At 40.8% G+C, this 27207-nt stretch overlaps 1 protein-coding gene across 1 annotated transcript in view; it reads left to right on the top strand.

Annotated features, from left to right (window-relative positions):
- LOC102373756 (cell surface hyaluronidase-like) overlaps positions 1-25625 on the top strand; it is a 72991-nt gene extending 47366 nt beyond the window's left edge. The window contains exons 19-24 of the mRNA XM_025215242.1: positions 13284-13466; positions 15792-16011; positions 18030-18131; positions 20383-20543; positions 21845-21954; positions 25279-25625. Of these exons, the coding sequence (XP_025071027.1) occupies positions 13284-13466; positions 15792-16011; positions 18030-18131; positions 20383-20543; positions 21845-21954; positions 25279-25433 (931 nt within the window). The 3' untranslated portion in view covers positions 25434-25625. The remainder of the gene's footprint in view (positions 1-13283; positions 13467-15791; positions 16012-18029; positions 18132-20382; positions 20544-21844; positions 21955-25278) is intronic.
- Positions 25626-27207: the final 1582 nt, after the last annotated feature.

Below are 27207 nucleotides of genomic sequence, written 5' to 3'. Positions count from 1 at the left end.
ACCCTTGGACAAATATCAGCAGTTGTTAAAAATGGTTCAAAAGATTGTTAATGATTGACACTTACAAAGAAATGCCTCTCTTTTTTCATTTTACTCCAACCCTTCTGATGGTCAGAGGAATTTCTCCTTCCAGTAAGTTTTGAAATAAAATCCAAGTTACTACTGGCATCCTGTCCCTGAAATAGCTCCAAAGGAGCACTGGCACGCTCACTGTCAGTTTTTTTCATACTAGTTGCTGTATACGGTTTTTATTTCCTGCATATATAAACTGCAGAAATTATTTGACTATGGATAGAGCATTACACTTTCTGTAGTCTAAACAGCGTGGTGGTTACTGTTTCCTTCTTTATTTATGTAAAATTTAAAACCACCAGGACCCCACTGAAATATTTCAGAACTGGCACAGCTACTCAGGCTTTGTTGTATTCATTTTCCACATTTTTTCCCATGTAATCTTATGTTGCATAAAAGTAGGATGTATCCACTTTGCCCTTATTTTCCCCCTGCAGGCTGTTCCATTATGCATAGATTTCTCCAGTTCAAGTAAAGGGCTTGACTGATGTCTCAGGAATTTGAGTTTTGCACTGGTGTAATGCCTTTAATTTCAGTGTAATTTCTCCCCTCAAATCAGGAGGATCAGTCTCACTGTGTGTGCAATCTATCCATTGCTTATATTGTCAAAAGATATAGTAACATGATGAACACTATGGAAAACTCTACAATAGATTTTTTAGCACACATGAACCCTGATAAAAGGCAATATAGTAAAAGAGTGGAGATAAGCAGGCAACTCCAGTATTATTACTAGCAGTCTAATCATGCAAGGGCAGACTTGAAAGGTATTTAAGCTCCTGAAGATAGTAAAGTGTATAAATGCAACTAAACCATTTAGAAGTCAATGGGAGTCAGACATCTAACCACTTCAGGTACTTTTGTAATCCCACTGGGCATCTTTAAACTCCCAACTATCTTTGTAAATCTGTCTCATGAGGTATATCTAGCTAAGATACATGTGCAAACTTTGTTCTTCCAAGACAGGAATTGCACAGGTTTTAGCTGAGGGCAACGTTTGGCTCGGTCATGAGTGAGGTTTGCTTCCCTTGAAATTCTATGCTGAAGAAATGTTGGGGCAAGCTCTGTCCTTAGTTACACTTGTGAAACCCCATATACGTCAATGGAATTGCACAAGTGTGACTGAGGGAAGGATTAAGCCCTTTGTTTTTTATTCCTGTTGCAATGGACAGCACTCAAAAAGTCCATTTTGCTGTGCATGAGCTAGTCTACTGCATAGGCAGATGTTTGAAACCAGAGTTCTTGCTGTCTCTGCTATCTGCTGCTATTCCTCAGAACCCTGCATTTCCAGATGTGGGTCAGATGTCTGCTTTGTGGGTCAGATTCATAGAGCAGAAATGTTTAACCTTTGTCTAACCTGATTCCACTTTGAAAGCTTGCCAGTAGCCTGATAGCCTCATATCTGCCTAAGTGGGTCATTGGGAGTGGTGCTGTGTGGGGAGGATAATATTTAAGACAGAGATGTGAACAATATAGATTGGTTGTCCCAGCATGAGTTGCTCTATCATACTCCAAATCTTCTTCCTCACTAGCTGTGCTGAGACTTAATCTTTTCAGGATTCATCTACAAGTTAAAAAAAGAAGGTACACACAGCTTTGTGGTCAAGTGTCTGGAGGTTACACTTTGGATGTTGCTGCCATGGGGGGGAACTTCTTAATATAGCTAATAGCGATCTTATTAAAAAGTCCATGTTGCAAAATTCCCTATTCTTTACAGGAAGGAAAATCAGTTTTTTATTCATGGATGAACTCAATTTGATCATTTTATTTAAAAAAGTAAATGGTATCTTCCTTGCAATGATGCTAAATATTTGGGTGCTATAAAGGGTGACTCCAATGGGACTATGCCAGTTTAAAGCATTTGAGGCTTTGGTCCTTTAGTCTTTAAATGGAGACTCACATTTCTAAAACAGCTCTGGGTCCTTGACAAGTTGCATCCAGCATGCTGACCCTTATTTAGGCAGCAACATAAACGCATTGCATAGTCAAACCCGTGGTGCACCGTGGTGCAGTTGCGGTTCTCTTGTTTGTCTTTTGTGAAACTAATCAAATCATTTGAACAGGGCAAAGTATCCATTCTTAGATTATTCTGATCCAAAAACAGTTAGCCAACTGTCCAGATTGGAGAAATATAAACAAGAAGTATACTTTACTGGCAGAAAACCGCAATTTTGCTTCATGTTACATGTAGCTTCTTGCTAACAGCGGTGGAGAATGAAACAAGTGTAGCGATTCCCCAATGGTTCAGAGTAGGCTAGACACTGGTGCAAAACCAAAAATGCTGTAATAGAAGTGATGAAAATGTTTAGGTTGCATGAGGGAGGCATTGGTAAGAAGTTCCTATGGAAGGGTAAAGCAACTGAGGTGAAAGGAAGACTTAGGATTTTGGAAAAAAAAAAAGTCTGCTCAAGCATTTCCATACTTTTCCTTTACTTTTATATAAAGTGTCCCGGTTATTTTTGGAATGGAAGGAATATCAAATTGCAGAGCCTGAAACAATCAGGGTTAGGCAACTTGGAAAGGCTTTACCTGCCTTAACAGGTTTTCATTTTATTTTTTTAAGTGCACAATACTGTGGCTCATTGACTGAAACCCCCCCCCCCCCCCCTTTCCTCAAAAAATTACAAAGACCCCCCCCCCCCCACTCTTGCTATAGAGAAGCATGTAGGAAATGCATATTGAACAAAACTAGGGAGAATGTTGGGTTTAACTTAATAATAGTGTCCTCAGATTAATAGTGGCCTCAGCTGCTGTTTGATGGCAGCTTTAATGAATCATTAAATTATTTTTACATTGTGTTTGTAAAATAGCAGATAAATGTATCAGGATGCTGATGGTTCAGTGAGGCTACACTGGTGTTTCTGGAAAAAGCATTTTGAGTTGGCTAAAAGAAGGTCAGAGGGGAAATAAAGAATTTGACAGTGGGATGTGTACCAGGATTTGGATTGCTCCAGAGGTCAGGCATAACATTGATGCTGAATACTTGTATAGTTAACTCCTTCACTGCCCCCAGAAATGTGATCAATCTCAGAAATAGTGATTTTGCTGCTATAAAGATTTCCTTCAAAAGCATGGAATATCAAAAGCATGAGGAGGGATAGAGTCTCAGGCGGAGTAAATCAAAGTAAACCAAAATGGAAATCAGTGGGGCATTGCTGATGTGTACCAGTGGAGAATCTAGGCCATGGTGTCAAGAAGCATTGCACAAGCACATTTGTTCAGTGTATCCAGAATGCAAGAGAGAGAGAGCATGAAAAAGAACTTCTCTACTTTATCTGTGGCTAGCTAAGGGCTTGTGTTTGTGGTTGTGTGTTATCAGTGCTGATTTAAAAGGATATTCTAGATTATTAGAAACTGAAAAACCTCTTAAAAGCTCACCCTGTTCCCATTCCTCCAGTTTCCAGCTATATTAATTGACTAATGGAATCAAACAAAAACTTTGTCTTCCAAACCACCATTTGCTATCTCTATGGCTTTGCTATGGTAACTCATGTACAGACAAGATGCACAAAGCAGACTCGTTTCCTATTCAGCAAGAAATAACACATGATTTCATTGGTCCTTAGAAACTGGGTCACTAGCTGAATCATAAGCAAACCACTTTTAAGGTCTGCAGACTGGGGTTTTAAGTTAAAGTGTAGCTCCAAATCACTTTCTTTTTTAGGAGGTAAGATAGGTCAATGAATGTGTGTTTTATTGTAGGGATAAGAAGGCCTGCTATTGAGATCTCTTGAAACTGTTACCTTTCTACTGGTAGCTTCTAAGCATTTTGGCAACTGAACAGCAAGAGCATGCTGACTTGAACGTTAATGCTGGGGAAGAACGGGCGTGGTAGAACCAATCCAGATGTTCTGGTCAAACACAAAGTGTTTTAAAGTTCCATGAACAGAGACCAGAGTCCTCTCCATCATGGACCTTATCTCTTTGGTGGCTGGTACTCCTGTTTCTCAAGGCTTTTCCAATGTTTTCTTGTATCTTGGAAGAATGGAAATTATCTCTAAAACTGGGATAAGGACTTTTCTCAAAATTAACATCTATTTAGGAAGCACAAAGAGCCACAGAAAATGTTAAGCTTGTTAGAGAAGGGGAGGGGAACCTGACAAGGCCAGAGAAGAGCATTGGAGAACATTGTTTGGCTGCAGCAAGTGTCTCCTTTCAAGCGGAGAAATGGCACAAAGACTGGCATGTCATACAGTAGGCAAAGTCAGAAATTAAGTCCTTCGGTTTAATGAGCTGGCCTTTGTCTGAGTGCAGATTTTCTAATCTTGGAAGAGGCTAAAGCAATTATGCTCATCTAAACCACGATGCTGTTCAGTAAATCATTGGGATTTATTTGCATTACCAGGAAGTCTTAGGATAGAGTTCAAATCCCCTCAAAGTACATGTCTAAAGCATTGTGTAAGTAAATTGCGCTATACAAATGGTCTGAAAAGCAATGGCAATTAGACTAAACATTCAGCCTCACTTGTGAGCACAAGCTAATATCTCTACACCTGGAATTTCCTATGCTTAGAGAAAAGCAGTTTTTCCTTGCTATAGTTTTTCACTGTGATCTACCTGATTTAGAGAGAATATTGGGATGCACTTAGGCAAAAGGCATAAATAAATGGAGCAGCCTTCTATGGTCAAACATCACAGTCCCCTGCAATGCTCACTTGCTTATGTGCTCCCATCTACCTTGTTGCCACCAACTCTAAGGAAAATTGCCTATCAGTCTTTGCAGTATTTTGGTCCTGAGAGGAACTGAGCAGCCACTGAAGTCAGGAGGTATTGATGGTATTCAGTACCATACAGGACGCACGTGGTTCTTTGTGGCACCTTGTCCAAAAGTTTCACATGTAGTCAGGAAGTTGTTTTGTACTTTCTAATGGGCAGTGAATGAGACTACATGCTCATTTTTTGCTTTGGGCTTATATTCAGCTTTTGTGTCCACCAGTATATTTCTGTAGAGATGAGAACAGAGAGCAATGTTTGGATTCCCATTTGAATTAAACTGGGTTTTGTCCATGTCAAGCCTTGGGTTTGTGATTGTAGTAATCAGGGATGAAATCTTATCAGGTTTCAACTGCATCAGAACTGGACCATGAAGAGAGACCTATTTTGCTTTAGTTTTGACCCCAGAGCAAAAAACCCCTGGAGGGATTAATTTTGGAGTTTTCATATCTCCTCCACATCACTTTCCCATTGCCCCCAAATTGAAAGTTCTGCCTTGGCCCCGTGTCTAAATCTAGAGTAAAAAAAAAAAAGATGCCCTCTCGCTGGACAACAAAGTGAGGTCTCTATGAACATTGTGATGTAAAATGTAATAAGATGCATCCCTCAGCGTAAGCAAAGCATCTATATTCTCCAGTCCCTTGGATGAAACTCCAAGGGACTGATAATAATTGACTTCAAATGTCCTGTATTCACTAGTTGTGGGGGTTGTTTTCTACAAGTACTTTTCAATATCAGTATTATTCATACTTCTAGCTACTTGTCATAAATATGATTACATTCTTTAGCAATGATGCAGTCTGGGTGAAAACAAATACGATAAAAGAATGATCCTGTTGCTAACATGCCAATTTAGAGAGATTTTTTTTCCTCTGTCCTCCTTTTACCTATGAATCTTCTTTATGATCTTTTTTCCCATTGTTTCCTGCACTGACAAATGCACGGGAAGATGAAAGGAGCATTTCTACCAAACAGAGTGAGCTTTGGGGGTTGCCATCATTCCCTCTGTTATACATAAAGTAAGTAGTGCACGGAGGCTCTGATTCCTAAGGGGAGAAGTGATTCATGTTATTTAAACTTCCCCTTGTGTCTCAGAAATAATTTTCTCCTAAACATTTGTTGTCTATAGATTAATCAAATGGTAGGAAGTTGTAACAAAATGCTTTACCACCAGGAAATGAGCTAAAACATTTATTGGAATCCTGGAAAGAAAGCTGCATATCCGTCACTCCATAGCATTACTCCGGTACCAGACCTGCAGCTGACATTAATATATTATAGTGTGGCTGTGAAACAGCTCATGCCATCTACTATCTCACTGATTCTAGACTGCCATTATCATACTTCTGATCAGTAGTGGTCACTGACGGCTTAAGGAAGCTGGGGAGGATTAGCAAGGTGACTCTGTGGAGGGATATCCCTTAATATAACTGGCTCAATTTACATAAATGTGTGGAGAGGTAGGAGAGCCAGGCTGCCTTTAGATGTCTCTCCCCCCAAGCCTTCTGCTGCAGACCTAGAACCCAGCCTCCATTCCCTTCAACCCTAGCCTTCAAATATTTCTGGGCTATGTTCTCCCTTAAGTACAGAAGCTAGAAGTATTATTTTGTCTTTTTTTGCCCAGTAGAAGCTGAGGTGTCCTCTTCCTTTTGCCACTTGCCCTAAACCAGGGGTCTTGGACGGTGGGCTTCACATGGTCCAAAGACCTGTGCTAATCCTATGTATGTATGGCATGTTGGCAGGAGAAGGCAGATACTTTTTATTTAGCAGTTTGCGGTAGGGAGCTTGGGAATTTACCAAAGGAGTGAAAACCTAAACATTTCAGGCAACTGGGTCAAAAAAACCTACATCTGATATCATCAGATATCAGTGCAACTCCTGATTTTTTCAGTTCAGAAAGGTATTTACATTTCAGTCTGATTATAGGGGCCTGTGAGGCAAATGCTGGGCTGGCCCATAATCTGTGCAAGCTCAGCAGGGTTGTATCTCAGGTCAGAGTTTAGCCCATAATTTGTTGGACCTCAAAAAATCCCCTTTTGCCTAGGGGAGTATGAAGGTGAAGACAAAAGTACTGTCTCTGCCAACCATTCATGGCATATTTAAATTCTGTTTGTGTCTTGGAAAGCTTTTTTTAGGTCTGATGCACACAATTCTGGTGATATAAACTTATTCCCTACATGTCACTAGCTCTGAAGTGAGTTGTTTCCCAGAAGTGACTAGTCCTATTAACAAGGGCCTGAAAAAGAAAAGTGCTGGCATCTTGCCTAGGAGCTGTGCTCCTCATTGCAAGCGTTTGAACATGCTTAATGGACCTGAGTGGAGAAAAGAGCCTTAAAAAGAAATGTAGCAAGAGAGAATGTGTGACTGACAGCTCTAGTCAGAAATGCGAGTTCAGGGGCAGGCAGGTTCATGGCTAGAACTGTTGACATGCAAAGTGTTTGCACTGGGAAGGCAAAAGTAAAGATGGGCTCCAGCTTCTTCTCAGCCTTTTGTCAGTCGGCAACAAGGAGAGAGATAATATATCGCACTCCCCTTCCCCAGTCAAGAAGTGAAATTAATACTTGGGAGGTGACAGCTATATTTTTTTTACTTGTTCTGAATGTAGGTTTTATGTGGATAGACAACAAGCCTGAAACCAGGTAGGTTATTATGTTCGGATTCAGAAAAGAGAAGCGCACCATATACCAACACTGCGTTCTTCTTGAGGTCAGCGAGGACTGTAGATTGCATAGATTTCATAGACACTCGGGCTAGAAGGGTCATTGCAAGATCATCGGGTCCAGCCCGATGATCTTGCCAGTAGGCATCTCTTCTGAATTGCTCCTTAGACTGACTCCAGCCTTAAGCATGGTCATTTTTTGTCATCGTCAGTAGTTCAGAATTCGGTTTGTGTGTTTAGTATGACCCAGCAGCATGGACATTTGCAGAGCAGTCCATGAGGATTTATACTTGCCTTTTAAATGGGAATCTTATAAGTAATCTCATCCAAGACCTGTGAGAATACACATTCTTTTGCATGCATAGATTAGAGAAAAACAGTCAGGTCTGTTTTTAAAGCCAAGTAACACTAGAGTAGAGTTTGAGAGAACCTAACCCAGTGAATAAAAATCTCCTATTTTTTTGAACCCACACGGAATGTAATATCATTTATAAATTAGCCCCTTGGTGCTCTGATTTGCCCTGTGCTAGACTTATTCCAGATTTTCACAAGTGAGATTGATATTTAGTCTGTAGATATGACCTGCCATACCAACAGTATCTCTACCATTTTTTTCAGGGATAAAACTTAGCACATCAGAACTTTTATATCCAAATCAGTACCCAGAGCCATGGGGCAACATCCTACACATTTGTTCAGGTTTGATATTCCATCTGGTGGGGATAATAGGTTTCCTTCACATATATAACTGGTGCTTCATTTGCCACAGGACAGCACCAAACACATGCAAGTTCCTGTTAAAGCTCCTTTAGCCAAATCTTTCAACTATTTCCCTGAAGTTTACGCCATTCACTTCTGATCCAAATTTATCTCCATCCCACAAATGCAATTTCTGTGTTTCTTATTTTTTCTGGGAATCTATTGGCAGGGAAAATGCAAAATCTAGAAAAAGAGAATATGGAAAACATTATGTGTGTTATAGAAATGCTTCAGGCCTTTTCCTCTCTTGTGCATTTTATTCATTTCACTTCTTGTGTGTTTTATGCATTTCACTTCATGTTTTTTTGTCACCTCCGGGTCTTCAGGACCCAGACTTGTAGAAGGAGCTACAGTTTTTGCTGCAGTTGCTTGGGGATTTAATAGTTACTTTTATGTGCATTATGCAGCCAATAACAAGAAATCTCTTGCCTGCTTTGCTTTGCCTTTTTCTGTGTCTCTGTTTTCACTTTAAATTTTCCCAGGAAGCTCAGCAGTTGGCAATAGCCAAGAATTTTTTTAACCATTTTCCTGGTGTTTTTCTATACTTTGCAAAGCCAGAACTACAAATGTCAATATTGCAATGAAAAAAAACAGCCACAAAAAGTCCTTGGGTCCTTTTCACTCAGCCATTTCCAAGAGGAAATAAACAGTGCTAAATAAATTCATGCAACACACTGTGCAGATTGTTGAATGACACAGGAACAGAAACAGCAGGGTTGATATATGCTCATGCCTGAAGATGCCTTTAAAATTTCAGGTTAGCATTTGAAAATGTTTGGTAAGACTTACTGAACCATGACTTTGTACCAGTAGATACTTTGCTTCACTGCTTCAGATTTCAGGGAAAAACCAGAAAGGAAAAGATGACCTCAAAAAAGTAGTAAACACAGTTTTAAGCATTTTTTGTTTGTTTGCTTTTCCAGTAAAGGTTTCTACAATACTTAATCTTGATTTGTAAATGGACTTTAATTTTATTTAATTTCCCACTAAAGGGTTAGAAACTTCAAATTCGGATTGTGTGGGCGAACACTGCTCCCCATTGTTGTCACATGCTTTTGCTTCAGAACTGAAAGGAAAAAATGCTGTTCGTTTGCATTCTACATTGACAACATTTTATGTATTGACATTTTCATTCCTTCCTTTTTGGAATTAATCCACTAATCAATTTCCCCTTTTATTTGCATGAATCTCATTCTGCACAAGGGAACATAAAGCTGGGAACTCAAACAGGTGAAGAACTGCAACTAACTATTTTTAGTGTATGTTTGGAACTGGTTAGAGTCCAGGTTCACAACAGCCACAGTATATTTAAATGTTTTCTTTGAAACAAGTCGGGTTAATAGAATAGAATAACAGCTTAGGAGCACAAATCTTAGTGCCTGTTAATGAGACTTGTCTTCCTAAGTTACTTAGGCACCTTCAAAAATCCCACTTGATAATACTTAAGTTTTCATGCAGGCAGAATGTAACCCACTTGTTCAGAGAGACATACCTCACTCCAAAGTCCATGCGATCTGGCTGTGGAGATTAAGCTAGAGAAGTAGTAGGTAGAAAATGACTCATGGATCCAACTGGAGAGGTTGGATTCAATGACAGAGATCCCTCCCAGCCCTACTCAACTATGATTCTATGGCATTCAGACACATTGAGGAACTACAATTTATTGAATGCATCTTAAAGAGAATAAGGTTTCCAGCAGCTGAGGTTCCAGCCATGAGGTTCCCTTCAGCCACTGCATTACAGTGAGCAGGAAAAGCAACCCTTTTTTCTTTTGCATGCAGTCATCTGAATGCAAACCTCATTGCCTGAGGCTGCATTTCCCCACAGTCCTGGTGATGGCTGAAAGGGGCATGTGACCTCGTAAATTAGACTTTAAACTTCTGCTACCCAGATGAAAGGCAGGATCCTTCCTGTTATCTTTCAATACCTGTATTATTTCTGTTTTGTTTCTCCTAGGGACTATGGCATTTGATCCAGCAGTTAAATGTATGGGAGATGGCTTTCATCGCCCCCCATGGAAAAAAACCCATAGTCCCTAACATCTGAATTAAATAAAAGCCTGTTAAAATACAATGAAACTAAGTGGCAAAACAATGGATTTACTCCTTTTTTATATTTAATTAAATGACAACTTCTAATGTCTCCTCATCTGTCCCTGTTATTGTGGGAACACTCTGATGTCTTGTCTCTGCCTGCAAAAATCTCTAAAGAAGGCCTTTCTCATTAAAACATTTAAACTACAATGTAATTTATTTTGAACAAACACTCAATTTGATTGTGCTGGCAAAAGGCTCTAGCAATTATTTTCCCACATGACCAAAGAGTCAAAACAGACTCAGCTGGGAATTTTTTCTACATTTTTTTTTCTTTCCTCTTATAATTTTTTTTTCTTAATGGTCTTATTTCCCCTGGGATGGTGACGGTGAAATGTCGTAACATTGCACTAAAACTGGTTCCCAGCCTTTCAGAGAGGTGTTGGGATGTCTGTGTGGCAGTATCTTTAGGGAGCCAAATGTGCTAACACAATGCAAAATAATATCTTATGAAATAGCTGAGTATCTGAGGACATCATCCCAAAAATATTCTATGAGCATGGTTCCTAGTACAGTTCCTTCATTTCCTCTTGTCAGAAGCCAGTTTGTCTGTATGTATCTCTGGTTTCTAGCTCTGCCGAGCTGACACAGCTGAGGTTACTTAAGATTTGGGCAGTATTTGTTCCTTGTTACTGAGCCTGTGCATGGGTGTAGGATTTATTATTCTAGAGAAGCTTGTCAACTGTTCTACCTTGGAAAGACTGTTTTGTTTTAGACTGTTGATCCAGAGAGAGAAACCAGAAAGAGACTGAACAGGTTTTGCCATAAGAGCAGCTGATGCAGAGGAGAAGTCTAGGTTTTTATTTAGACTCTTAGAATTCCCCAGATCAAATCCATTTGCCTCTGTTTATGCTATATGTACTTTAAATATTCACTCCTTCCTGGTAGCTGTGGACTGTATAAGCAAATGGTGCTCAACATACAGTCTGCAGGCTGGATTCAGTCCCACAGAGCCATATCATCTGGCATGTGGGGTTCCCCATGGGGCCAGAAGTTTGGCAGCAGGGGAGTGATGGCAGCATAAATTGCCATGGTGGAACCCAGAGCCACAGGGGACTGCCACCAGTCCCCCACTGCCAAATTTCTGGACCCATGAAGAACTCCTTGGGCTGGATGACATGGCCCTCTGCGCTGGATTGTGCTGGTGCACAGGGTCAAATTGTGTCTGGATTCAGTGCATGGGGTTGGACTGGTGCATGGGGTTGCTCCATGAATGGCTCCAGCATGTGGGACTGGGCCGGCATCTGGATTTGCTCCACACCCAGCATGAAGGGTTGTACCCATGCACTGACCCTGCACTGGATCAGGCCTGAAGACTGACCTTGCGCACAGGATCCAGCCCATGGACCGACTCTGAGCCACTCACTGGCATACAGGACCGGGTACATGGAGCACCACTGGTATGAGCTATTGTGCCCTTACAGAGACCTTGTCTTCTATAGAGTTATAGGGCCTGGGAAAGATGCTTGCAATGTCTGGCTCCAACTCATATTCACCTACTAAACAGGATTCCAGGTAGTTTTTAAAATATTCAATCACCGTCCCGTGATATTCTCATTAATACAGTAAGGAAATACAGACTAGATGGAAGTACAGATTACAGAGAGGGTGCAGAGAGATGTTTCTGTGGCTGTAGGAGATAGCGCTAGGAGCAATGGACTCAAGCTGCAGCAGAGGAAATTTAGGTTGGAGATTAGGAAGAACTATGAGGCTGTTCACACTTGGGCACAGGCTACCTAGAGAAGTTGTGGGTTATCCACCCCTGGGAATTTTCCACAGCAGGTTGTATAGGCACTTGCTGGGATGGTTTAGTGAAGAGTGAACCTGCCTTGAGCAGGGGACTGAAGTAGATGACCTTGTGAGGTGCCTTCTAGCCCTGGTTTCCTATATTACTTTGATCCTAAAGCAGCAACAGACAAAGTCCTACCTTTTCTTTGGAACAATAAGGACAATTAGCTAACGTGCCAGTCCAGATACCTGTTCATGGCATGCTTCAGAGGCTGAGGAGGAGAAATAGGAACTCTGAATATCAACATGATTAACCAGACTCTTTTTAAAATGTAACTTTTGTATGACATTCAGCATTTTTCTTTGTTTTAAAAAGTATTTGCCAGGCTGAGTGAATTCTGTGAAACCAAGAAGGTGCTGCTTCAAATAAGTTTTTGAATTGTACTGTAACAGCTTGTTTGATACTGCTGCTTGTAACAGAGGCTTGTAGGTTTTAACGAGTTTTCTTCTCAACTCTGGTAGCCTTGCAAAAGGACACAGCAGAGCAAGGCTGTAAGGTTCGTTGCAATTTCTCCCTGCTTCGCTGTCATCTGGTAGCCTTGCTGAAACTGCAGGAGACAAGAGCTAAAAGACCATTTGACCATAACTCCATTTATCGTAAATTAATATTGGAAAGAGAGATTTTAAGGGAAACCATCATAATAAACTTTGCTATAAAATGGAGGAAGCAGGTCTCTTTATACTGTGGCTCTGGTTCAGTGCAAGGACTTCATAATTCCTAACTCAATGCCTGTGGCAAAATGTCTGCTTGAAAATGGCTTCTCCCTCTGCAGCTACTGATTGATGAACAAAGCCAATGGTAACGGCCTTCCGGGAGATGAGGGTGGGCATCATGACTGGCTGCTCACCAGGCTTTATAGGTTGAGAAGAGAAAATCTCATGGTTCTAAGCAGTTTGGGTCCTGATCCAAAGCCCACCAAAACCAGTGGTGTCTTTGGATTGGGCCTCTAGTGTCAAATAGCAGATGTTTCCAGAAGAACAAAGTGGATCTGCAGATTTCTTTGAGATCTCTTGGGGTTTGGGGGTGGGAGAGTAAAGAAGAAATAGTGATGGGAGGGGATAGTAGGCCACTTTATTTCCTCTTGAATATTATGCCTTCAGCTGGAGACACATTCTCGTATTTCCATCCTTTGAACATGTGCAGAGCATATATTTTATCCCCTCCTTTTTCACCTCTTGCCCCATCTTTTTGCCAACAGAGGAGACTGGCTGCACATTGCGTTATGTTATCCCAAGGAATCTGTTTTCACTGTTGTGGCAGACATCTACCAGCGGCAGACAGGGCGAGTGCACAGTGTAAAACACTACCGAGCAGCCCCTTCCCGGCACAGCGCCCTCAACAGGACGGGCGAGCGGCTTTTCTACTTCGACAGTGCCTCAGGGTGAGTGATTCCTCTATGCCTGACTCCCGCACTACAGGCTTCTCTCCGTGAGAGAGAATACTGCATGTTGGGCATCTTCCTCCTTCTTCTGCCTTCCCTGATATCCTGTTGTGCCCTTTATGCCTGCTCCTTCTCAGTCTAGTGTTCAGGGGAGTGGGGAGAGCTGAGCAGAAACAGGGAGAAAAGGATGCATTAGTGATGAGCACCCCTGCATCACTAGGCTGAAAAAGGGGAAAGTCAGATAGTTCAGCTGGGGCAGGAGCGAACAGAAAAGGCAAAAGCAACAGAGAAGCAAAGTAGGGAGCCTAAATGAGGGAGTGGAGAAGAAAATATCTTCATTTGCCTGCGCTCGTGTCAACTTCCCACTAAGACCCTGCGAATCTCTCTCACTTCTGGTTGGTACTCTGCTGCTCTGAGCTAGTGCTGCTAGGCTTAGAGTTCAGGAGTTTGGGTGGGAGTCCAAAAAAATAACCACAAGTTTTTACAACCTTTTCTACATGTCTGAACTTTAAGTCCTTTTAGCACAGGATGACTAAAAGCCCTCAACAACTTCAGAGCTTCTACAACAACCCTGAACTGATTAGTTTCAGGACTCTCCCAAGCAAAGGAGCAAGTCTTATAAAGTAGGAAAAACTTAAGGCTGATTGTTGCTGTCATTAACGAGCAGAATTTGCACAGAGTCGGATAAGTGCATACGATGGATAAATGCATAGCCTTTCTGCAATCCCAAGGCTATGCAATTCAGCAGGGAAAGCAGTAACAACAAGAGCAACATCGGTGTTTGTGTGTCCCTAGTAAAGATCTAAACACCTTGCATGAAAGGAAAAAACAAGCAGTATTGAGACATACAGATCAGTGTTCTGCTAAGGTATTTGAAAAACTGGACACTGTGTCCTAAGCACACATCCCAGAATGCCTAACCTGACAATGCAGCTAGCTGAAGTAAATCTACACATGTCAGATTTGAAACTAAAAGGGGGCATAGCACTCTCTCTCATGGTAGGAATTGTGAAATAATGATTTGCTAATTTGTCCTCTTTTTTTTATGTGCAAAATGTAATCCACGTTGTGGGGACAGATTGTTTACTAGTGAAGAGCAGGGCGAAGTGTTTCCTCACAAGACCGCAGGGATGGAGCCATGAGCTGTCATGATCTGTCAGCTATCTCTTAGGACTTTGATCGTGCAGATGGATGGGCCCGACCTAGCTTGATTTGGGAACTCTGAGGCTATTTATATTTTATGGGACTAAGCTTTGCTATTTTTAGTCTGACTGAGCACAGAGGTTTGGGTTTGTTGTTGTTCCTAGCCTGCGTTTCATAGAGTGGGATACTCCCCCTTCTCTTTCCAGCCCCATGTGCTCGATCTCTGGAGGCAAGCCAAGTTCACTTACTTGTTTCCATTTGTCTGGAAGAAAGAGCATTAACAAAATCTTTTTTATTCAGCACAAACGTTTTCCTGACACTGCCGCTGAGCTGTTTATGTGATTTCCTCTAGCCTGCGCCGCAGAATGGCTGCAAGTGAGCAGCTACAAAAACGAGCCCCAGAGCTGACGATCCTGTGCAATGATCCCCTTGAGGGGTGCTAATGCACTCCTAGGGATCAATTGTGTCTAGACTGCAGGGTCTGTGCTAGGGTGACACAAAGACAAAGAGCCCCTGCGGGAACTGCTGGATGCCTCGGGCAAACTGGGTGCCTCCAGGACAATAGGGAGAGTGCGGCGGATGCTCCATTCTTTAGAAAGGCGCAGCCCAGATTTGCCAGCGTGGGTGGAGGAGTGTGGACGTGTCTACTGCTAGAAGGCGTGGGTAGACCCCGCATGCCCTGCATGTGAGAACAAAGTTGTTTCAGGCTTTTTCATAAGAGGGATCACCGTGAAGAACACTTTGTGCCCTCAGTACCTCGAACAGTCATGCAGAACCCGGCAAAAGTGTTTTTTCTGCGGGGCACTGGGTTTGTCTATGTCAGGGGCGGGCAATTATTTTGGACAGAGGGCCGCTTACTGAGTTTCGGCAAGCCATTGAGGGCTGCATGACAGGCAGCCCAGGGAAGATTAATATTAATTTTCTAAATTTTTTAGGGACCCCGCAGGCCAGATAGACTGGCCTGGTGGGCCGCATCTGGCCCCCGGGCCGCATTTTGCCCACCCCTGGTCTACGTGCTGCATTGGGAGAGTCTCAGTAGGACCTGTGTTGGGATCCAACAACTTTTGACAAAGAATATTACAAGGATGGGTTGAATATAGGGTAGCTGCTATAGATCCCTTCTCAGGCCAGATAATCCTCTGACTGTAGCCCTACCCCTTTTGTGTTGCTCTCTTTTATTAGATACCTGTTTGTTCATCTTCAAGCCCATGAAGCTCGAAAAGGGCATAGTTACTGCTCTCAGCAAGGCTGTGAACGCATTAAAATTATGGCACACACGTACTCAAGGGACTCCTGGAGTTGTGCCTTTAACCCTTTCCTGGAGGATTATAACAGACCAGCTACACTGCACTCAATTCCTCAGCGACTGACTGCACCTTGTAGCCAGTGTGGTGCCCCTCAGGTACAGAACACAATCCTTCTTTGCCTTGTCGATCAGAACTTAGTTTGTGCAATGTAAATGTCCATATAAGAAGTTAATTTTCACCACACACAAGAAGGACCCTTAGGCAATTCTTTTTTGGTCTTGACTGTGGCCAAAAGTTAACCTAGATATGTGCATGCTGTGCATTTTTCTGAATTTCTACAGCCTTATCTAGTAGACTGCAGAGATAGGGAACTTATCTGAGGTTAACTGGAAGAAAGTAAACTTTTATTTTGCAGGACAAACTAAAATGACCTGCAAAATGAAATCAGCTTTGACTTCACAAGTACTGCAATTTTTGTTGCTGGGGTTCAGGCCAGGCCATACTTGTGGTCTGTGTATATCTGGGATGAGTAGCAATGAAATTAGGGCCAGATTCAGCTCTCATGTTCTTTAGATTTGACTCGCATAACTTTGGTAGCGTTATCTCAGGCTTAGACCAACAGAGCTCAGAATCTGGCCCAGCATTTGTAAATGAGGCATGTGCATTTAAATACCCACGCTGTATGTAATGTCATATATTTAGTGGCTAGCTAATGGGGCTAAATTCTATTGAATCCTGATTATATTTTTCCACGAGACAGAGTTTACAGTATCCTGATTCAAGCATGTAATACAATTGATTTCAGAATGAGCCAAGGCGTGACATGGGTAATGTGGGGGCAGTCATAAAAGATCCAGTATCATTGTGGTTTTATGGAGATACCTCCTACGGCAAGTGGTAATTCTGGAAAATGTTTCACAGCATTAGCCAGTTAATTTTATGGTACATGATCCCTGGAAGAACCCATTTCTTTCATGAATAGTACTAGAACTGGTACATTTTCTAGTCAGTGTATTCAGAGATACAGAATTCCTATTTTACACACAGGTCTATCTGTCCATCCATCCACCATGATGTTTCCTTTGCAATATGTTATTTCTTTGAAATAAATTATTCAGATTTTAAAATAACATTGTAAAACATGTACATTGTACATGTAAAACATGTTCAATTCTTCTGTTTCCTGTGAGGCAATCTTATATCTTATATCCTGGGTGAGCAATCCTTTAAATCCAGGTCCTGCCAATGTTGTATGCAGTTATCTTTGAGTGTGGGTAAAATTTGCAATCTGGATAAAAATGTTCATGACAATTTAGAATTTTGATCAAAAAAAGCATTTTTTTTTTAAATGTGGATTTTTGTCTCATTTTTGACCAACTATAGATCTGCTTAGGAATCTCTAATTTTCACATTTGTTGTGGAAATTCTGTCCTTTTTTTCATCCAGTTCTTCAGCTTTATGGATGGGAGCAAAATTCAATTTGATGCTTAATTTGCAGAGTAGAGATCTTACTGTATAGTCACTTCCATAGAAATCAATAGGATTGAAGCCAATCAATGTGAATGAAGCCAATGGAAGAAGGTCCTTTGTCAGTAAAAGTCAAGCATATGGTTGTGGAAATAAAAGAAATAGAAAAAAACAAAAAATACAGAATAAAGGGAGCTAATATAGACTGGTATGAAAGTCTACCCTCTCTTGCCATATTAGGAAAAGATACCATTTCAGGACCTTGAGTGTTTTTTCAGCAGCAAGTGATAGTTTTCTAAATACCTGTTTATGTCCCAAGTTTCTGTAAAGGAGACTGTGGGGGGCAGGTAAAGAAAAAAAAAAACACAACTGGAATTTATAGCCAAGTGTTACCAAGATACACTGACAACCCGGTGTTCAAAGGTATTTACTGTAGGCAGCATAAATTCATTTTAAACACCTGTTATGTTAATGCCACCAATAGCAATTGCTATCCTAGTATTTTCCCACTGAGCTAAATATTTCCTTAATAATGAACGTTTGTTTGTGAGTGAGTTTCATAACTTGAAAAAAACATGCACAACAGGAGTATCTCCAGTTTGGGGTTCTATAACTGCGTAAATGGGCATGGATGCAGGTTGGTTGAAATGAAATGAAAAACATTTGGCAAGCCATATTTCAAGTCTCCTCCCTTCAATAATTGCAGGTTGCTATCACTAGTAAACCTTCAATCAAATACGTAAGAATCCAGATCCAGTCTCTCAGCAGAGCTGACAGGCAGAACCACTTAAAATCAGCTTTCATTAAGGTATGCATTATGCCAAATTTGAATAGGAGCTTAAAGGAGGGAAATTTATTTCTGATAACAGTTATTGCAAAATCTTCTTGAGTCTTGAAAACAATGAAAAACAGTGGAAAGGGGAACCTAGAGTTGAATGTTTGAATTTATTGGTCTTATTTATAATTAGTTCCACTAAACACTAAACTAGAGTGATAGGGAATTTTGGTAATAAGGCCAAGATTTGGACCCTAACAAAGAAGAAAAGCCATTTATCAGGCTAAAAGGGAAAATAAATCCTCCATTTAGTTTCTAAGGAAGGAAAAACAAAAAAATTGATGTAGCACCTAGTCAAAAGAAATGTTTGTTTTTCTAGTTCTATTGTCTTCTTGGTGGCTGATTAAAACCACAATAATCTCAGTAATACCTAAAAAGATTTAAAGCTCTGGGGGCAAATTTGCACATTTTTTGCATGTTTTCCTCACAGGGAAAGGGTGTTACCATGGATGCAAAGGCACTTGTCCAGAATTTACTTATATACTTGTGAGATGCTTTTAACAGCTCAAGTTAGATCAGTCTCCTTCTGGACACAGAAATGCTGGGATTTCTCATCAGCCACATTGGTTCCTCTGTCCAAACTGACAGGAGAACAAAAGGATGAGTTCACCAAGGAAGTGCCATGGCTTCCAGTGAACTGCAAAATGCAGTGATGTACTATATGCAGTTAATTCACACGCTGAGAGAGACTGGGGAAAATGAGTGGTGATTCATTAAACTTTTTAGTTTTCCAAAACTGTAATTGAAACCATTGTTTTTCAAAAAAGTTTAATTGTAGAAACATGTATTCCTAGCTAAATGGAAGGCAGGGCCAGGCAAACAGTAAGGATTCTTGTTTGAAAAGGAATTCTTGCCCAAATTTGGAAAAGGCCTAGGGAATTGAACGGGGGGAGAAAAAGAAGAACAAGCCAGGCACCCGTCCAGAACTCAAGTGTTGCCAAAAGAAACTTGGGCCTAACAAGCTTTGTCCTTAGTTTAAAATCTGTATTTCCAAGTTGGTCATAAATTTGACAAAGTGCCCCTCTCCCGTTCTTAGGAAGATGACATAATCCACTGTGCTTTGTGCCAAAAGCCTCAGGTGGCATCCTAGCCAACAGCCACTTCCTCCAACCCCCTGACTGCACTGTATTCACCGCGGCTTCTTTTCTCTCTGTGATCCTTCACTAACCAACTCTTGCCTGAGGCTCTTTGTTTTCCTCTCTGTAATCCCAAATACCCGTAGGTGCTAGGCTCTCTCCTCCTTCCAACTCTGCAACCCTGCAATCTCCCTTTGCTCCCAACTTTGAGCATCTTATAGAGGGAGAAGCAGCGCTAACAACCTTCCTGATGGGTTTCCGTCTTATTCACTCTGCTTCTAGTCCTCAAATGACTCAGAACCATGTGATTCAAACTGTTTTATGACCAGGACCAGAAGGGCTTTGAACCAATTCAGGAACAGATGTACCACATGGAATAATACTGAACGATGATTTCTGCTGTGCACAAATGCAATGAATTCTGTTTGGAAAGGCTGCTGCAATCCTTTCCCGGAGCGGCGGTTCAGGAATCCTGTGTCCCCGTGTGCTGGGCTCCCTACTATTCCTCGTGACAAGAGTATTGCCCAGGACTCTCATGATGCACTACTTGTACTCTTCAAGTGTGTGAACCCTGGTGCATCGTGGGAGATGTAGGCTACCAGGGAGCCTACCCCATAGAAGATAACAGCACAAGTTTGTTGACTGAACTAGAGATCCCTGAGGCAGGGTGACAAGATTGCCAAATTCTTGTGTTTTGACCAAATTTTTAGATCGTTGCATTTCCATTTACAATCGCATGTTTCTACAACCCCCCGTCTATCTTTGGCCACCTCTGAAGAAAAGCCACAAACCACAACATCTAAACAACATAAATTACACTGGCTAAGCAGATGGCTGATTAAAATTGGCTGAAAAGCACTACTGAGCTGTGTAGAAATACGTCCTTTGAGGCAAAGACCCTTGCTTTCTTCCGTTTTTCACAGCCCTCGACTCGCCAGACTTGAAGAAGAATAACAGGGTTTTCCAATCTTTAGTGATTAAACCACCTTTTGGAAATGTTACTTCATGCATACTCCTGATGGCTTAAATGATGAGAGAGTGTTATCTGTTTTCTCACCTACTTATAATTCCTCTCTCACAAACACCATTCAAAGGCTCCCCATTCGTCTACTGACTTCAGCTAATCCTAACCTGTATTTCTGTTGCAGATAAATGATACATTTTTCCTGCTCAGTAGCCGTGGGATATTTTTCGTGGTGCTGGATGCATGTTCAGGAGCAGTCGTGAGTAGGCGGCATTTTGACACGGTTGGTGCTATAGATGCTGCCAGTGCAATGACTGATTATGTTCAAACATCTGTAAAAGAGAGGTAAGCAAGGTGCTGAAAGCCAAGTGCATGTAGCAACGTGTAGGTGAGAGACAAAGGGAGGAAAATAACCTACTTTCACAGCTGAACTTGTGTCTGGAGAAAGCTGAGGAAGTTTGAATGATAAAAACCCAAATATTTACCCGATTCTGAAAAAAACACTATTTTTCTCTCTGAGGAATGTGCATACTGGAGGAGACTGAGGCAGGCTTTCTGGAAAACTGGAAAGTTGCTCTAAGTTAACAATTCATTTTCCAGCATGAGGTAGATAAACCCTTTGTGGTGACATTTGTAATTCTATTAACTTCTCTAGTGTCCAAGCCCGAAACAGCAGCCGTTTCCTGGCAGCTGATGACTCAGATTTCCAGTTCTGAAAAGAGCCCGTTTCTGTTTATTCTTGCTGGTTGTTTTTGCTTTTTTGACAGATTAAAATCAGAAATGTGCCAGATTTTCCAATCGGATTTTTCTTCAGCCCCAGCAAATAGACCTGCCTGCCTGCTGGCCCTGTCGCCTCAGAAGAGCTTTGGTGACGGGCTGGATCATCTCTGTCTGTGTCTGGTCCACATTCCTCGTGGTTTTATGTGTCACCACATAAACACAGAACAACAGAGATTTATAGACAAATTCTTGGCTGCCGGCAGAAGCAGGTCAAATAACCAGAAAACAGACTTTAGTTCCAAGACATTTCTGAGCAGTTCATGACCAGACTTGAACGCTCCTGAACTAGCACATGTGTGTATACACATACACGCATATGGTTATGTGTGACTATACAAACTACATTCCCACAAAACTACAGAGACGCAGATATGTTCAGTTTGATTTTCTTCCATGGCTTCCTGTTTTGCAGCCATGAAGTCAGTCATTTCATCTAAATGCTACCAGTTGTGCCTATAATACAGTGCAGGTGCAACTTATTGTGGCACACAGTGAAGCTAGAGGGATGCACAACCAAACGGAGGTTTGAATGAAAATCAGGATCAGAATGTAGATGGTAGGAAAGTGAATGTGGGACTGTCTTATTCCAGAAATATTTTTCCTATAGGTCAAAATCCTCTGACATGGGATAGTTTTCTTTTAACAGCATTGGCTTTGTTTGATTCATAGTAAAACTGAAAGAAACACTGATAAAATAATCCCCCAGTTCAGGAAAGCATTTACACACATGCATGTATGCATACATGTTATTGAAATCATGTTTAAAGATAAGCGTTGGCTTAAGAACTTTCTTGAATAGGGGGTTGGAGACTCTTAGCAAAAATTGTCTTTTTCTGGTATGCAGTAATAACTGTCCTTCTTTCCAGATCAGTCGTTCTTGTGTGCTCTAGAGATATGACAGAAATGACTGGATGCTCTGAAATGTCTGTTTTTACAAGGTTAGGTTCTGCAAAGCCTATTGTCTTCCACAAAAAAGGTGACTATATTTTTTAATTATACTGCAGTGCCTCTTTTTCCTGAAACTGCAGGTGTGTTTGTGTATAAAGAAGATGCAAATACTTCCCCTGTGTGTCAACAGTGAAAAGTATTGAAAAATTCTTAGCTGGGAGCTGAACAGAAATTTGAGAAGTGTTAGCATTTTGTTAACAATCAAAAATGGAACTCAACGGGGGGGGAAAAAAGAAAGAAAAGTCTGAATCTTTCAGTTAAGAGTCTGTTTTTTCATTGCAAATGAACCATTTACTAGTCAAAGAGAAGGCGCCATCTTTCAAACTCAAACAGTTGAAGAGGAAAAATAGCCATACAGTTAAATTTAATAATGAGGAGAATAGCCTGAAGTGAAATAACAACAAGTATTTGAATAAAATTAGACATTGGAGAAGGGATCAACCACCAGGTTTGGAGAGGTCTAATTGCATTTTTACCTTATTTCCCATAAGATCATTTGCAATAATTATCAATTTTATAGTGAGCCTCTGCTAGTGATAATGAATTGCCCTCATCATTCAGTTAAATAGACAAAACTGGTTGTCTGCTCAAAACTGTATTTTCATTCCCAAACAATTGAGCTCGTTGTTTTGGTGGTTTTTTAGTGTTTTCTTGCACCTCTGCACTTCCTAAGGCTAGAAGCAGACATTCCAAAATGTCTTTTAAAAAGACTTTTCTCACTGTCTTTACAACCCAGCTGGGATAAATAGAAACCCTGATCTCAAAACTTTTCCAGCCTTACTGCCAGATCAAAGAACTGTAGAGAACCTTGCATAAACTTGACTGCCGTCTGGACCTACCAGATCATTGTTTTGTTTGGACATTCGTCCATCACTTGCTAGAATAGAGGTTGCAAGCATTACCTTATACTTAAGTTGTGGATCTCATCTCCATGATCAAGGTAGAGCAAACAATCTGTTCCGTTCCCAGTCAGTGAATGGATTTCTTTTGCAAAGGAAGTGTTGTGCTTTGGTTTGATGTTTTTACAAAGCATTTGTCTTATGGTTGCTGGTCCATCATGTCTTAGTCTCATTGTATTGGCATTCTGATCCAGTGCTCACTGGCTTTCTTTCTGTAGACTTCTACTGGTTTGGGATTTGGCCATTTCAATTTTATATCATTGTTTTGTAAATGTCTTCACTGACTGACAAGAAACTATGGCTCTGTTCTATGCCATCAGTCCCTCTTCAGTCAGACAAGTTTCCCATTCCCCTCAACATCAAGTCCTCCTAAGGTAATCTGGGATCTGATCCTGCTGCCTCTGCAGTCAAACTCCCCTTGGCTTCACTGGGAGCCGCATGGGCAAAAGGGAAGCAAGGGACATTCAGGTTTAGGTCTGTCTTTCCCTCTCCCTGGCTAAGTTCTTTTCTGAGCTAAATGCATGCAATTCCCTCTCCATGGCGTGTGTATACACCCACCTGAGGGCAGAATTAGGGAATGAGTACCTGCCTGCATTGTGATGAGACATTACACAACTCAAAGGTCTTAGCAATCTTGCAGTGTGCTGCAATGCCTCAGAGCAACATGCACTTAATTGATTGAGCAGTCTTAAATCTGAATTTCCTCTCTTTTGTTTATTTAGCTGAAACTCTTGTCAAAGGCTTAGGGTGGATGTGGCTGCTTGATGCACTTACTGTGCTTTTCTTCCATGTAGTAATCCTACTGGAAAATAGAAAGTTATTCAAGTCCCACTTTCATGGACTTATTTCTTGGGCTGATAAGAAAATCGGGCAGTAAGCCTGCTATTCCATTTGCTAAAATTGCTACCTCTCAAGCACAGGTCAGAAGTGGAGTTGGCTGTATTTTCAGTCTCTCCCTCTCTCTCTCTTCTTGGCTGCTTTTTACAGCAGCAAATTAACTTGTCCAAAATATTGTTTTATTTAGACTGATTCTGCCTTCTGGTCTAAGTGGCTGTGTTAAAACTCATTCATTTTATTCTTCCAAAACACAGAGATTATATTCTTTTACAGCAAGGGCAGTGGTTTTGCTTTTGTGCTTACTTTGGTTCTAAACTCGTAATTTTACCATTGTAAATTTGCACAAAAAATACACACATACACACGATAAAATCCTGAACACTTTGGAAAAAAATTTCCAACAAAGAAGTTTCTTTCTGTCAGAAGTTTTCCAGGGTAATTAGTGACATAACCTACTTAGTGCCGTGCTGCACTTGCAGAGACCATGAGCTAGATTCTGCCCTTCGCTGTGACCTCTCTTTATTGTTCAGTGATCTGATAGAGAGCGGAAAAGATCCATGCAGAATCTCCCTGATTTAATGGACATCTGTGGTAAAAAAGTGCTGCTGATATGCTAGGTGGTATTCTTCTTCCTGGGCCAAGTCAGTAATGAACTAATATCTCAGTGTGACATGAAGGGACATGGTGCTGCCGTCTCAGATGAAATAAGAAACTGCCTGTCATTCCCGTTGCACTTCTCACAAGAGCAAGGGTGTTAACCTAGATGTCTGTGCCAAATTCCAGTCTGTGTAATTATGTTCTGACTCATTAAAATTCCCCCCGTTGATTTAGTTGTGCGAGGTATTTGACTTTCCCACCTCTTAAGCTGTTGTGTAGCATTGGTCTTACTGTGAAACCAGCTGCCACAAGCCACTCCAGAGGTGGCTGTATTACAGTGAAGGTTGAAACATTTCTTCTAAACCTAGATGGTTTGCTTCAGCTTCTACGGAGGGCATTTCCAAACCTTCAATTAACTTCTAATGGGAACAGAACTGAGGTCTTATTAAATGGATCTACAGTACTTATTCATGTGAAAAGGATTTCCCTGTATAGTCCCACTGCATAAGGTTTATAGGACTGAGCTCCTGGTTTGTAAACAGTCTTGGAATCTTTTGTGGTGCAAAAAAGTAATATAAATGAAAGTACACACAATAGCATTGGACTATATGACAGCCCAGTACCACGGGAGAATCAATAATTGCTTAGTCATCATAGGGGAAAAATGATTTAAACTATTTAAAGAAGGATTTTAAATACCTAACCATTTTCATGTAGTCAAATATTAAAAATTACCAGAACTTAAAAATAAAGAACACTATGCTCCCACTAGCTCAGACCAGCTCCCATTTCACTGAAATACCTTAAATAATTCAGGGCAGTCAGTTTACTGCTTTAATTTAGTTCATTTTAGTTCAGGCCTTGTTTTTTCTTTCCTTCCTTCCTTCCCTCCCTCCCAGAAAATGAGTGGCTAAAACGTTTCTCTGATACAAGAAGTGGGTTTAAGTGTCATAATGATAAATGGCTATTCCTTTAACTAAGTAATGCATAGAGTCATTCATTTTGTCTCCCCTTTTCAGGGAGTTTTGCTATGCTTGGATATAAGGGACAGGCCAAACCCTCCTGGATTAAAATCCTTAATCGAGCTGCTGATCAGAAAGCCATTTCTCTACAGCATTACGTTCCCTTGAAGTTGAATGAATATGGATGTCCAGCTAAAGCTGAAGATTTTTAGGACACCCCATGTAGCAGAGCCACTTACGACACAACTCCATAGAGGACGGAAAATTTGGCAATTAAATCCTGCTACGCTGTTGGCTTAACACGAGCCTGACAAATTCTACAGCTCTCGGCATCACTCCAGTGTTATTTTTATGAGATTGTATCAAGCCAATGTTATTTCACTTGTATTTTTTATAACTAATAAATATAGTCTTATCTTACAAAAGTGTGGAGAAAACTTTGTTTTTCAAGCAGTGCTCCCCTTCCTGGGAAAAACAGAAGTATTTTCGAGCATACCCGTCATTTGATATGATCTGGAGCATTTCAAAGGTGAGAACTGGCTCTTCAGATGCATATGAAACAGGAATGAAACTTGGCAAAGAAATTTGATCAGTATCCAGGCAAAGAGGTGAATTCTCTCAGAGGTAGGGAACCGTCTGCTCCAATACTGCCTTTAATTCACACTCAGCAATTCAGTAACTTCTATGGAAATGTGTACCAGCTTTATAAAAATCTCCATCTGCCATAGCATCTATGATGAACTGAAGTTAATAAAATCAACTCATGTCAATGGATAAACTCAGAATAATCTTATAATAATATACTTTCCCACTCATCAGGCTCAGCATATACCGTGCATTGAGTAATTCTCAGTATATACTGTGCATTGAGTAATTCTGACTAGTGATGGGTGAAATGACGTCTGCTCTGCTGGTGTGTAAATTCAATTAAAGACTTTCAGGAATGTGAGCCATGTTAAGTTGCATTGCTATTGTAGTATCAAATCCTGCATTTGGGGCTACCAGGGCACCGAATGCAATAAGTCTAGGTCACATGAAATTCTTTCCCTTTAATATCGTTAGTAATGTGGCAGAGGAAGGGAGAAGATCTGGTCAATGCTCTGCAAAAAGAGGCTGGTTCTTTGTGGGTTTTTTTCTTTTAAATTGCTTTTCATTGCATTTCTTAAGAAATAACAGCTTTGAATGCAGATTGGAAAACAGCCGATGACTCCATTCACCACAAATTAGGAATTGAATTATCCTGTTAGGGGTATGCTGAAATTTTGGTTAATACACTATGTTACTGGTGGCAGCAATTATGGGGCGAAAATTTAAACTAATACAGCTAAATATTGATTTCTAACCAGTGCAGCATTATTTTCAGAAGCTAAAGAATTCTCCAAAATGCTCATAATAAAAAAAAGTTAGACTAGAGTATGAAATATATTTAGATTTGATTTGAATGCTAATGATCGATAACAGTGTCTCTAATTTTTTCCTTTTAAATCCTGCAAGCTCTAATAAGACATTTTATTAACTGTTCTATATTCAGTGCCCTCACTGATCACAGTGATTGGCCTTACAGCAAGTGTGGAGGTGCAGTAAGAGATGGATAGCAGTTCTGGAGCTGGGGAGAAATGGTAAAATAACAGCTGAAATTGTGACATCGGTGTCAAAACTCCTTTTGACATCATTGGGTCCACGTCTCACCCAAAGACTCCTGCACCAGCTGTTGATTCAAGTAAACCTCCAGCAAAAACAAATAAAATAATAATTATGTTCCTATTTATTATTGTTAGGTTTAGAGAACTAACTTGTCTACTGTTAAATTATCTTAGACTTTCTTAGATGTGCAGGAAGACAAAAGACAGACATGGTTCTTATGGTTTGAAAAGTCAATAATTCTCTTTCCTATTCCGCTGTACAGCAAAGTGCGTGGAAAGCTAACTCTAGGTTATTATGATAACTTTGCCATAAAAGAAGAAAAGTCAGCAATTGCATTTTATG

This window comes from Alligator sinensis, unplaced genomic scaffold (genome assembly GCF_000455745.1).
Source record: "Alligator sinensis unplaced genomic scaffold, ASM45574v1 scaffold1318_3, whole genome shotgun sequence".
Classification (NCBI taxonomy): domain Eukaryota; kingdom Metazoa; phylum Chordata; order Crocodylia; family Alligatoridae; genus Alligator; species Alligator sinensis.
The sequence above is the reverse complement of the archived record's forward strand: the minus strand, read 5'-3'. Positions and strand labels throughout refer to the sequence as shown.